We start from the raw sequence: 13212 nt of genomic DNA on the forward strand, positions 1-13212 counted from the left end.
ATTTAGAGAAAAAATGGCGTGGGAAATACTAGGTTTGGGGAATCAAAAGGATGATTTTAATGAAGTAGGAAGGGATCATATTGCAGAACAAACGTAACTTGGCTAGGATCACAATCTTAGGTGCTTGTGCTAGTGGAAATTGAATGCTTTGTGTTTTATGACTTTGAATGACATTGTACCCTTTTATTGTACTTTATACATTTGGTATAGTCAAAACCAGAAAATGCACAAAAGGCTCAGATAGCCAAAACATGTTAGGGATTACATGTTTAGACATGAACCTCCAATTTTTCTGAATCCAATTTGTACCACTAGAATTGTTACAGCTCTAAATTCTCAGAAGATAGACATTTTAAAAAATGTACACAAAGGCCAGGATGACCCTTTCTAATTACTGTGAACGAGTTGTAAATAGACAAACTAGCAGAAAGTTGTTTCATTAGGATAGGTTTTTTTTTGAAGGAGAAAGGTTTAGTGTTACAGATTCACAACCCATAAACGGTTTGCAGGGCTTGGTGTGCATTGTGTTGCTGACTCATTGGATTCTGTCAAAAATTCACACTGGGTCCCATCATCTGGAATCTTAGCTACAAAAGATAGCATTAAGGCTTAAATCCCAAGGACCCCTCAAGCCCTCAACTTAATTTCTAATATAAATTCTAATAGGCTCATATACACCGAGCAAAAAACCATGCAATTGTTATAGAACAGAAAAAAAAGTGACAGGTAACAGCATTAGGGTCAAGTGGGTACAAACATTTAATCCATCATAAGCAAGTCCAGGAGAACACAGGCAGATAACCTCAAAAAAGCTGTGGCGCCTGATTCTATTGCTTCATTTCAGGCATTGTTGACATGCGTTGTAAGGCAGACTGTCAGTCAAGGAAAGTTCTATTTTCTTTAAATCTACAGAGAATGTGTAAAAGCTGGAAAGATGTTATTTCGAGGTGGAGGAAAAAAATGGCAGAATCTGCCTCAACATGGAGGTGATAGCTGTCCAACTATAGCTATCACACAATTTCAGGGAATTTTTTCCTGAAACTAGAGAGCCCAGTGGGTACTCCCCACACTTTCCCTGGACAAAGACCTGCATGTATTCATGTTATCTTCTCAACTGCCCCCCCTCTACTATTCCTTTCAGAAGCCTGACCTCAAATGTTATCCCCACCTAAACTAGGTTGGTGCTCTTATGCTGGTCAAAGGCAGTAAAGAACACATATGGTAGTATCTGCGAGTCTCCCAAGTGAGAAACCTACACCAGGTTCAGAAGCATTCGCTCGCTCACTGCGACTGAGACGCACCTGCCCCACGCAGGCGCAGCCGGAGGCTCCCAGCGTCCTGAGCGGCCGGCACCCGGCAGGCTCCGGGGCGGCTCTTCGCATGCGCTCTCTGACGTATCGGCGACGCGCACAGCGAATCCATACTCGTGGTGGAGTGGGCGAGGCAACGGTGCTTTCCCGCGCTTTTTCTTGGCGCCGCAGGTTAGGTATTTCATTAGTATTACTGCTGTTTTCTATATCAAGCGCAGAAAGCAGGCTGAGGATTTCAGAGCGAAGTTTCCGTGAGTCTAACTCTCAAAAACTTGGCCCTCAATAACTTGGAAAGTTCGCTAAATTGTCTTTCTCCCACCTCGTGGAAAATTTGGAATTAGGTGCACCTCTCGCTCTAAGTGTCTCAGCTTCAAAACTCTCCCCAGGTCAGCTTCCTCTATGCCCATTAATTACTCTGCTGGAGGTAAAATAGACCTCGTAACTCCTGCTGTAGGTGCTGTATATCCGTGGAGACGTTTGGGATAAAGGTGTCACAGTGTCTTTGTTGACCCCTATGACCAAGGCAACATTCTGACACAATTAGTGATAAATGTGAACATTTTTTTCTTGGTATTTAATTGGTGTGTCACATTAAAAAAAAAAACAATATATGACTTATTGATATTTTGGTATTTACAAAAGATTGCTGCTCAGTATGGGTTAGTGAAATTCCAGTGAGAGTGGACACTATATTGAAAAGTAACCTAAGGGTGTTTCGTTTTACAGATGTTTTAAATAAAAGCATAGGTTAGTACTCTTTTAGTCAACACAAGTAAAGAATTTGAGAAATCAGCATGCATGAAAAACTTTGAAATACTTTGCTCTAAATAATGGCTAAATCAGTGCCTGGACTTTTATATTTGCTAAGTGTGAGAAGTAATACTAAAATGTGGCAAACTATGAATGGGTAATAAATATAGATTTTTGTTTAGGTATTTGAGGAAAGGCAAAAAGCACTAGTTTAATTTTTATTTGTATTTTGTAAATGTTACTAAACACTTTTTCCTCCTGTACATATTTTTGATTTTAGTAACATTTGGAACCACCCATGTTTTTAACTTTTTCCTTAAAAATTTTTTTCAAGACCTTTCTAGCGGTTTTCACAAAGGAGCACAATTAATATTGTTGAGTAACTGAAATCAATATAATATAATAATAAAATATAAATAAATAACGAATTAGTAAATTATTATAATAAATTAAAATAAATTATAAAACAATGTCCATTATTTTATCATAAAATGAAAACATACTTTGTTTATTTGTTATTTATTTCATTTTCATTGCAATTTCACTTATTTGACCTTTTCACTTATCCCTTATTAGGACTCTTTTCAGCATCTAGAGATCTCACTACAATGTCTTTGTGTGAAGACATGCTGCTTTGCAATTATCGAAAATGTCGCATCAGACTCTCTGGTTATGCATGGGTCACTGCCTGCTCTCACATTTTCTGTGATCAGCATGGCAGTGGTGAGTTTAGTCGTTCACCAGCTGTCTGCCCTGCCTGCAACAGTACTCTTTCTGGAAAGCTAGATATTGTTCGAACAGAACTCAGTCCATCAGAAGAATATAAAGCCATGGTACTGGCGGGACTTCGACCAGAGATTGTGTTGGACATTAGCTCCCGAGCACTGGCCTTCTGGACATACCAGGTTAGTGCTTAGGCTAGATTAGGAGAGTCTGATTTGAGGCATATGTGAAAGTTTCTGATGTTTTTCATTTATTGTGTTTATATTTATTTTTTATGAATATATGGAACTTTTAAATAGTTTTCTTCAAAAGTAATGTTTATTATTGAAAATCTAAAAGGAAGAAAGTTAAAAAACTCATAATTCTGTCATTCAGATAACCATTGTTGATGTTTTGTGTACTACTAAACTTTTTCTGTGCATAAATATATATTTTATATATATTTTATATATATGTAAGTATATATTTTTGTCTTTACGAAAATAGGATAATAGCACACATACTGTTTTTGTGGCCAGTTAAAGTTGACAATATGTTATGCCTATTATGAATATTTAATTAAATGTTTTTACATTAAGTGTTCTCTAATCATAATTTTAATGGTGGCATTGTATAACTTATTTTCAAGTTATAAAAAATGCCATATGAGCATTTTTTGCTAAGATTAAATTCCTGAAAGTGGATAAATACATTCGTGTTTTTAAAATTGCAGTATTTCAAAATCGCCCTTCAGTTAGGCCATATCAATTTGTGTTCGGTTAAGTATATGAGAGTGCTTAGTTCTCCACACTTCCTACTCACCAATTAGATGTGAGTAAAATAAAATCTCGTAACTCTTTAAATATGCATTTCTTGGATGACTTAGATGGACGTATGTCATGTATTTTTTTCCATGTATTTTTCTTTTATAAGTTGCTTTTCACTTGGCTTATTTCAATTGCTATAGTTTTTTTCCTACCAATTTGTAAGAATTCTCTATATATACTTGGACGTTGTAAGAAATTTTGCTTTTTCACTTATCTTTTATTAGTTTTCATTGCCTTTTTTGACATACAGAAGTTGAATATTTTTGTATGTTCTATGTATTCATAATTTCATTGCTTATACTGTATCATAAATTTTCCTAGGTTATTAAAAATGCTCTTAAAGTGCTATTAAAAATGGTATTAAAATTTTTATCAAATTCATATTCATAACTTTTTCCCTTTTTGATTTCTGCCTTTGGTGTCTTCTTAGAAAAACCTTCCTGTGGAGAACTTAAATAATATCCTTGAGTATATTCTTATATCTTGCACTTACATTTATAATAATGCTTCTTAAAGGTTTTGTTTGTCATATGTCAAATAAATATTTTCATTTTTTTTTTCTGGGTAAGATTTTACATACTCCTGTATTGTCTTGTACTAACTTTTATTTTATTATTGATGCCATGTAATTACCTACATACTTGTACATCTCCTCTAGTTGGGAAATTTTTTTAGGTCCTATTTGGATTCCTTCAGATCTCTGGGTCTTCAGTCTTAAGTCTCAGTAAGTAATTATCGAATGAATGGACAGACACCGTATATCAAATAGATTCCTATTTGGAGGAAACCAATGAATTAATTAGTAAGGTAGCCAGAAATGAATTTTTCTTTACTTCATTTATTATTTTTTTCCTATTTAGTCATGTGATGTATATTTTTTGAGTACCAGAAAACATATTTCATGTACCTTCTTAGGTGCTAGGTACACAATAATGAAGAAAACACATGGACTTCAAGGAGCTACAGTTTAGTGGTGCTAAAGGTTAAAAAAAACTCAGACATTTACAATATATTTTTAATACCTCTAATGATAAGGGAAGTACAGAGTGCTGGGCGACCATGTGGTAGGGACAGTTAACCCAGACTAGGTGAAGTTATGTCAAACTATATAGAATAGGCAAATTAAAAATGTTTAAAAGAGAAAAGGAGAGTACTCATATTTCACTTTCGGTCAATATTTAAAAGACAGTGAATCCGAAGATAAGCCATGATTGGTTTCTGTGTTTAGTAGTCTTTGGGTGTGTAACAAGCTTAGTGGCTTAAATAACAAATTTAATGGCTTAAAACAACACATTTATTATTTCAGTTTCTGTGGATCAAGAGCCCAGGAATAGACTGCTCAGCATCTCACAAGGCCGCAATAAAGGTGTGAACAGTGGCTACAGTCTCTAAACCTTTACTGAGGAAGAATCTGCTTCCAAGTTCATGTGGTTGTTAGCAACATTTATCTCCTAGTGGACTATTAGACTGAGGGCCTCAGTTGTTTTTTTGTTTTGTGTTTTTAATGGACTTTATTTTTTAAGCAGTTTTAGGTTCATAGCAAAATTGAGAAGAAGGTGCAGAGATTTCCCATATATCCCCTGCCCCCTACATGTGCATAGTTTTTCCTGTTATCAACATACCCCACCTGTGATAAAATTGTTACAAATTTTGGCCTATGTTGACATATCACTATCGCCCAGAGTCCATAGATTACATTAGGGTTTTGTCTTTGTGTTGTACATTCTGAGTTTGGGAAAATTATAATGACACGTATCTACCATGATACTATAAGACAGAGTAGTTTCTCTACCCTAAAGATCCTCTGTACACTACCTGTTCACCCTTCCTTCTCCTCAACCCCTGGTGACCACTGATCTTTTTACCAATTCCATAGTTTTGCCCCTGGACTGTTGTATAATTGGAATCATACAGTTTGTAGCCTTTTCAGTTGGATTCTTTCACTTAGCATTTGTTTCCTCCATATTTTTCCATGGCAGCATAATTCATTTATTTTTAGTGTTGAATAATATTTCATTTTACCACAGTTTATCCATTTACCTTAAGGACGTCTTGGTTGCTTTCAAGTATTGGTAATTATGAATAAAGTTACTGTGAACATCTGTATGCAGGACATGTTTCCAACTCCTTTGGGTAAACATTTTTGCTGGATTGTATGGTAAGAGTATGTAAGAAACTGTTAAACTGTCTTCAAAAGTAGCTGTAACATTTTGCATTTCTGTCAGTGATGAATGAGAGTTCCTTTGACTTCACATCCCTGTCAGCATTCGGTGGTGTCAGTGTTCTGGATTTTGGCCATTCTAATAGGTGTGTAGCGTAGCTCATTGTTGCATTTTCCTGATGACTTATGATGTGTTACATTGTTTTCATTTCCTTATTTGCTATCTGTGCATCTTCATTGGGATGTTCATTTTCTTATTGTTGAGTTTTCAGAGTTTTTGTATATTTTGGATAACAGTCTTTTATGAAATATGTCTTTTGCAGTTATTTTCTATTCGTTTGGCTTGTCTTCATTCTCTTGACATTGTCTTTCACAGAGCAGAAAAATTTAATTTTGATGAAGTCCAGTTTATCAGTTTTATTTTCAAAGGTTGTACCTTTGGTGTCTTATCTAAAAAATCACCACCAAACCCAAGGTCATTTTGATTTTATCCAATGTTATCTTGTAGGCATTTTATAGTCTTGTGTTTTACATTTATGTCTGGGATCCATTTTTAGTTAATGTTTTGTGAAGGATGTAGGATGTCAAGTCTATGAGTAGATTTTTTTTGACCTTAATATTTTGCTGGCTGTTGCTCAGAGGATGCTCTCTGTTACTTGCCATGTGGCCTTCCAGCATGGCTGCTTGTTTCTACAAAACCAGCAAGAGAGAATGTGCACTAGGAAGACAGATCTTATATTCTTATGTAATGTACTCATGAAATGATAGCTTATCATTTTTTCTGTATTTGAGTCACAGGTCTTCCCCATACTCAAGGGGAGAATATAAGTACCAGGAGGCAGGGATAATTGAGGGCTATACTATAATCTGTTCTCCACACTATGGGTTACTTGAAACATGGGATTATATTTCTTAAAAACTTTTGGACTACATGTCATTTATTAAGGCTAGACAAATACTCACTTCTTGGTGTAATGGTAATGTTCTGAGAGTGATTTGAGAGTATTTCTCCAGATTTCTTTCTATGTATTTAATGATATAATGTGTTATTTTCTAAAATAGTCATCCTTTTGTACAACCTGATTGCTTCTTAACCTGGTTCTAAATGTTAATAACACCTCAGTAGAGCATATTTCCTTTCTTTCTGTGTTTGTATAAAGTTTTACATTATATAACTTTCATATTTATTACCTTGAAATTATTTTTTTCTCTCTTGGGACAGGTCCATCAAGAGCGTCTCTATCAAGAATACAAATTCAGCAAAGCTGAGGGCCATCTGAAGCAGATGGAGAAGATATATACTCAGCAAATACAAAGCAAGGATGTAGAATTGACCTCTATGAAAGGGGAGGTCACTTCCATGAAGAAAGTGCTAGAAGAATACAAGAAGAAATTCAGTGACATCTCTGAGAAACTTATGGAGAGAAATCGTCAGTATCAAAAGCTTCAAGGTCTCTATGATAGCCTTAGGCTACGAAACATCACTATTGCTAGTCAAGAAGGTACCCTTGAGCCATCTATGATTCCACAATCTGGTATTTTTGGCTTCCCATTAGGTAAGGAATGATATGTAATATCCAATATCTATTCTTTAAACCAGTGGTTTTTCACACTATGTTCTGTACAGTTTCAGGTAGTCAGTGGAGATGTGAAAGGCCTTGAGTGGTGGTAGGCTCTATGTTCTTCATCCGTGCCTCAAACTGTACATCACTGCTTTTATCTTTTATTTGCTTATTTTTAAATTACATCTCCAATTTGAACAATAAATCTGAAGTAAATCTCTCCAAAATAAAATTTTGCAAATTGCAACATTAAATTAAAAGCTATTTATTTGCAATAATAATAATAATAATAATAATAATAATAGCTGCCATTTATTGATTTCTTACCAGGTGCTAGGCACTGTTAAAAATTTACATGTATTCATGTTATTTTTAAAACTTTATAAAGTCAGTGTTATTATCTCTAGTTTATAGATGAGAAGACTGAGGTACAGAAAGTTTAAGTAAATTGGTCAGGGTCACAGAGCTATCTTTGTAGCCCACACTTTTAACCATCTGCTATCCTTCAGGAAGGCCATGTTTCACTTTTTTGCACATGGCAATACTGAGTGCACAGTTCTTAAACTATTGTGGGTTGTTTGGTTGGTTCTTTATTTAGTTGTTTGTCCATTCATAAAGTATTTATCAAGCATGTTTCATGTACCAGGTTGCTAGGCATAATCCTAGGCAATGAGGATATAAAGACTATGCAGATAGGATTCCTGCCTTTTAGAAATACATGATTTGAATGGTACTAGTCCTTTTCTGCTTGTTTGGCTCCTTGGCAGATGCAGTGAATCAAGTGTTATTGTGTATGGGCATTTATAGATGTTCTTATTTTTTCCTTGTCTCGATCCACACTTACTTTGATTTCTTTCATATTCACCAGTCTTTCCTGTTCTTTTTGTGTACACTTTTTTACTTTTACTTCTTGCTACCATGTCTGGCTCGAAGCAGATATAGTTAGCATTCTCCTTTAGTTATGTGTTCCCTTTAAAACTTGTGGAAGCCCAGGAAGGGTTCAGTGGAAGTTGTTAACCCATTTACTATTTGTCCAAGAATACTCGGTGGTGGCACTTGTGGCTACAGCCTTTACTCCGAGATAACTTGGAGATTATAGTCCTAACCTTACCCCCAAAGTTTGCCACAAAATATCTTGCTTTTATTATTATTTTCACATTGCTCTAGTATATCAGTAGTCTTTGGAAACAAATGACATCATTCTATTTATAGCATTTGTTTTTATTATTGGTATATCCATTTACAAAATATAGTAATTCTTGATTGCTGATAATGTCAAACCTTAGAAAACGTAGCGTTCTTATCTGTGATGTTAAATTTACGCTGGCAGCAAGCTGCATTTTCTTTTTCTAAACAGGAAGAAAGTTAAATACTTATTTAATCAGATCTATTGTCTGACTTTTCTTAAGGCTGTTCTAATTGATCTAATTGACTATGAATACGTGCTAGTTTTTCATAGTTGTCATATGTGTTTTGGAGTGTTTATGGCAATCTTTAAAAAAATTATTCTAAAAGAACTTGGGACAAAAGACTCTGCCTCCCAAATATATATGATATTCCTTTGAAGTAGATTAGATAACATGAATAAAATTACGATATTATAAATTATAGCTCTACCAAAAACATATGTTTAAATTACTTTTGTTACCGAGGTCATGGATATCATTGGAAACTGCTTCACAGAAGGTACAGTATATACTGTGGTCAGGGGGAAGGGGTGGGGCCACCGTAGTCCTTTTCTTTATCTAACATTAGGTTTATATTTTATCTGTCTTGTATGACTTGAGTTCTGTTAAAATATTTGTTGAATTAATTTTGTCTTTTTGGCTCTAAAGATCAATAAGTAAATAGATGTTTAAGTTTTTCCCTTGTTTTTTTCCTAGGGAACAACTCCAAGTTTCCTTTGGACAGTACACCAGTTCAAAATCGGGGTGGTGGAGATGGAGATTTTCAATTCAGACCATTTTTAGTGGGTTCTCCCACTGCACCTGAACCCAGCAATAACTTTTTCAGTTTTGCCTCTCCAAGTCGTGAATTAGAGCAGCAACAAGTCTCTAGCAGGGCCTTTAAAGTAAAAAGAATTTAGTTCACTTCACAGAATCTTTCTGTTTATTTCTAGCCATTTCATTTAATGAATAATTTTTATTCTAGATAGGGATTACTAACCTCCCTGTGCTATTAAGTCTTTGAAGTGTCTTCACATTTTCAGATTTTAAGAAACTCAGTGGAAGTGAGGGATGGCTCTAGAGTCTGCTTTCTTTTGCTATTTCCATTATTTAAAGCATGAGCAGTTTATTAAACTCAATTTCATTGTGAACTGTTGAGTTTTTACCACTGGTGAAAGGTTACAATGTTATTGGGTGTTCTGTAGATCACTGTTTGTTTCTGTCTGGGCTATTTCTGACTGAACTATGTGTTTATGCATATATATTAAAGCACCTATGTCATATGTCTAAATATTACTTTAGGTTTTGGTATTTATGCATATATGTATATGTGCATTCCTTTATATGGGTATTTTGTTGAATTTGCCGGTATATTTATGTTAAGATTTTGGTCTCAGGAAATGGCGAGTGTGTCTGTAGTTTATTATTTGGGTGTGTATATTTATTTCTATATGTATTTGCCCTTGTATTAATAACTTGTTAGGAGTGTTTGTGCTCATGTCAGTGAGTGAGAGTACAATTTGCTTCACAGCTGATCAGTCCCTTTTTCTATTTAATAATAGTTCACATTGAGAGTTATTTTGTAAAGTTGATTTTTAATGTTTATTTTAAAATAAAATTACTCTTTCTTAACTGTTTTGCCAGCTTTTATGTTGACTTTACTTTAGGAATGTACTTCTACTACAGAAAACTTAAAATATGTTATTGATCTTGAGACATTATATTAATTAAAATACCTATGAAGATTTATTTCTTATTTTCCTTTATTAAATAGTGAGCATTTCTGACTGCTATCAGGGATAACTTATTTAAAGCATAGAGTAAAGAAAGAAATTTGAAGGACACTTTCAGTAACTTTATGTCCTTTTAGAAGCAAGACTAGAAATTATACTGGTTGGGGAGATAGAACATCTGGGTTCAAAATATGGCTTTTTCGGTTGTCCAAGGTTGAGTTTAAACTTGCTAGGCATTTGTTTGACAAGATACAGCAACCATTTATGATCAAAGCACTTAACAAAATTGATGTAGAAGGAAAATAATATAATAAAGGCCATAAATGACAAGCCCTCAGCCAACATTATACTTAATGGTGAAAAACTAAAAACATTCACTCTATGATCAGGAACAATCCAAGGCTGTTCACTATTGTCATTGTTATTCAATATAATATTGGAGGTCCTAGCAAGTGCAATCAGACAAGAGAAAAATATAAAAGGCATCCAAATAGGAAACGAAGAAGTCAAACTGTCACTATTTGTGGATGACATGGTTCTCTATATAGAAAACCCTAAAGACTCCACAAGAACACTACTAGAAACAATAAGCAAACAGTAAAATTTCTAAATAACAAAATCAATATTCAAAAATCCATAGCGTTCCTAATACTCTAATAATGAAGTGTCGGAAAAAGAATTGGAAAAAATGATTCCTTTTGCAATTGCAACAAAAAGAATAAAATACTTAGGAATAAATCTAACAAAACATGTGAAAGCACTATATAATGAAAAATATGAGACCCTATTAAAAGAAATTGAAGGAGATACAAAGAAATGGAAAGATATTCTGTATTCTTGGATTGGAAGAATCAACATAGTTAAAATAACCTTATTATCTGAAGCATTATACAGGTTTAATACAATTCCCATCAAAATCTCATTGGCATTTTTTAAAGAAATAGAACAAAAATCATCAGATTTTTATGGAAGCACAAAACACCCCAACTTGCCAAAGCCATTTTGAGAAAAAAGAACGAGGCTGGAGACATCACTCTGCCTGACTTCAAATTATACTACAAAGCCACAGTAATCAAAATGGCATGGTATTGGCAGAAAAACAGACATAAAACAGTGGAACAGAATCAAGAGCCCAGAAGTAAACCCACATTAACATAGGCAAATAATTTTCGACAAAAAAGCCAAAAACATTCAATGAAGAAAGGAAAGCCTCTTCAATAAATGGTGCTGGAAAAACTGGAAGGCCACCTACAAAAGAATAAAACTAGACTCTTGTCTATCACCACACACCAAAATTAACTCAAAATGGATTAAGGACCTGTATATAAGACCTGAAACAATAAAATGCAAAGAAAACAGGAATGAAACTCAAGGACCTTAGACTGCAAGAGGATTTTATGAATTTGACCTCAAAAGCAAGGGAAGTAAACACTAAAATAAATGAATGGGACTACATCAAATTAGAAAGCTTCTGCTCAGCAAAAGAAATTGTCAACAAGATAAAGAGACACCATCCGAATGGGAAATATATTTGCAAGCAACACCTCTGATAAGGGCCTAATATCCAAAATATACAAAGAACTCATACAACTCAATAACAACAAAAAACCAAACGATCCAATTGAAAAATGGGCAGAGGACCTGATAAGAAACTTTTCCCTAGAGGACATACAAATGGCCAACAAATATATGAAAAGATACTCAATATCACTAGCTATTAGGGAAATGCAAATCAAAACCATAATGAAATACCACCTCATATCTGTTAGAATGGCTATAATGAACAGAATAAGTAATAACATGTTGGAGAGGATGTGGAGAAATAGAATCCTCATACACTGCTGGTGGGACTACAAATTGGTACAGCCACTATGGAAAACAGTATGGAAGTTATTCAAAAAACTAAGAACTGATCTACCATATGATCCAGCAATGCCTCTACTGGGTATTTACCCCAAAGACTTGAAAACTCGTACCTGAAATGATATTTGCACACTGATGTTCATAGCAACATTATTCACAGTGGCCAGTACATGGAAGCAACCGAAATGTCCTATGATAGGTGATTGACTAAAGAAGCTGTGGTACATATATATACAATGGAATATTATTCAGCCTTAAGAAGAGATGAAATACTGCCGTTTGCAACAACATGGATGGACCTTGAAATAATCATACTAAGCGAAATAAGCCAGACAGAAAAGGTTGAAAATCACACTATATCACTTATATGTGAGATATAAACCTAAAAGCAGCAAATGAGTAGGACAAACAAACAGACTCATGGACATGGACAATGGACTAGTGGTTAACAGAACGGAGGGGGTGGGAGGGGGAAAATAAAAAAAAAATGTTAAAGTTTATTTTATAAACAAACAAAAAAATAGAAACACACTTTCTGGCCTTTTGTTTCTATAATTGTAAAATGAGGGATTGAATAAATTATCCTGTAAATCTTTTGTAATTCTTAAATTTTATGATTTACTGGTTTGAGAAGAATTACAATGGACTTATCCTAAATGCCAACTCCCATTATTTTTTAGGTAATAAGGTCATACTGAAATAATTTGAGGATATTTCATATTTAGTCACTGTAGAAAGGCAGTGAATACCCTATAGGAGTATAGAATATACAATCTCTTCAAAAATATTTAATTATCTTTTTAAATTTTATTAAAGTGTAATTAGCACACAGTATTATATTAGTTTCAGGTGTTTAACAGTGATTCGACATATAACTTACAATGTGCTCACCACACTGTCTAGTAACTATCTGTCACCGTGAAAAGTTATCACACTATTATTGACTATATTCTCCTTCACCTTTTAACCTATTCCTTCATTTCCCTACCCTAAAGTTAAAATTGTGTTAGAGAAAGATGAAAAATCTTGATGTAAAAGTTTTAAAACATTCCTCCCTATTTCATAGCTATTCGCATAGATTTTATAGATTACAGTATAAAGTACTTTTCTTCCCTATACAGTTTTAAATTTTATTGGA

The 13212-nt window shown here is 34.2% G+C and overlaps 1 protein-coding gene across 4 annotated transcripts; it reads left to right on the top strand.

The window, feature by feature from the left end:
* The first annotated feature begins 1410 nt into the window (after positions 1-1410).
* On the top strand, positions 1411-10187 carry CCNB1IP1 (cyclin B1 interacting protein 1). 4 transcript variants are annotated; one of them, XM_016165636.2, is made up of 4 exons: positions 1411-1481; positions 2637-2965; positions 6973-7306; positions 9196-10187. In XM_016165636.2, the coding sequence occupies exons 2-4, from the start codon at positions 2669-2671 to the stop codon at positions 9396-9398; spliced, it is 834 nt and encodes a 277-aa protein (XP_016021122.1). In that variant the 5' UTR covers positions 1411-1481; positions 2637-2668; the 3' UTR covers positions 9399-10187. The 4 variants fall into 4 exon arrangements, with proteins under 4 accessions (XP_016021122.1, XP_016021123.1, XP_036074001.1 ...); XM_016165637.2 differs by having other exon boundaries at positions 1428-1696; XM_036218108.1 differs by having other exon boundaries at positions 1428-1561.
* The last annotated feature ends 3025 nt before the right edge of the window (positions 10188-13212 follow it).

This window comes from Rousettus aegyptiacus, unplaced genomic scaffold (assembly GCF_014176215.1).
Source record: "Rousettus aegyptiacus isolate mRouAeg1 unplaced genomic scaffold, mRouAeg1.p scaffold_m13_p_3, whole genome shotgun sequence".
Taxonomy (NCBI): domain Eukaryota; kingdom Metazoa; phylum Chordata; class Mammalia; order Chiroptera; family Pteropodidae; genus Rousettus; species Rousettus aegyptiacus.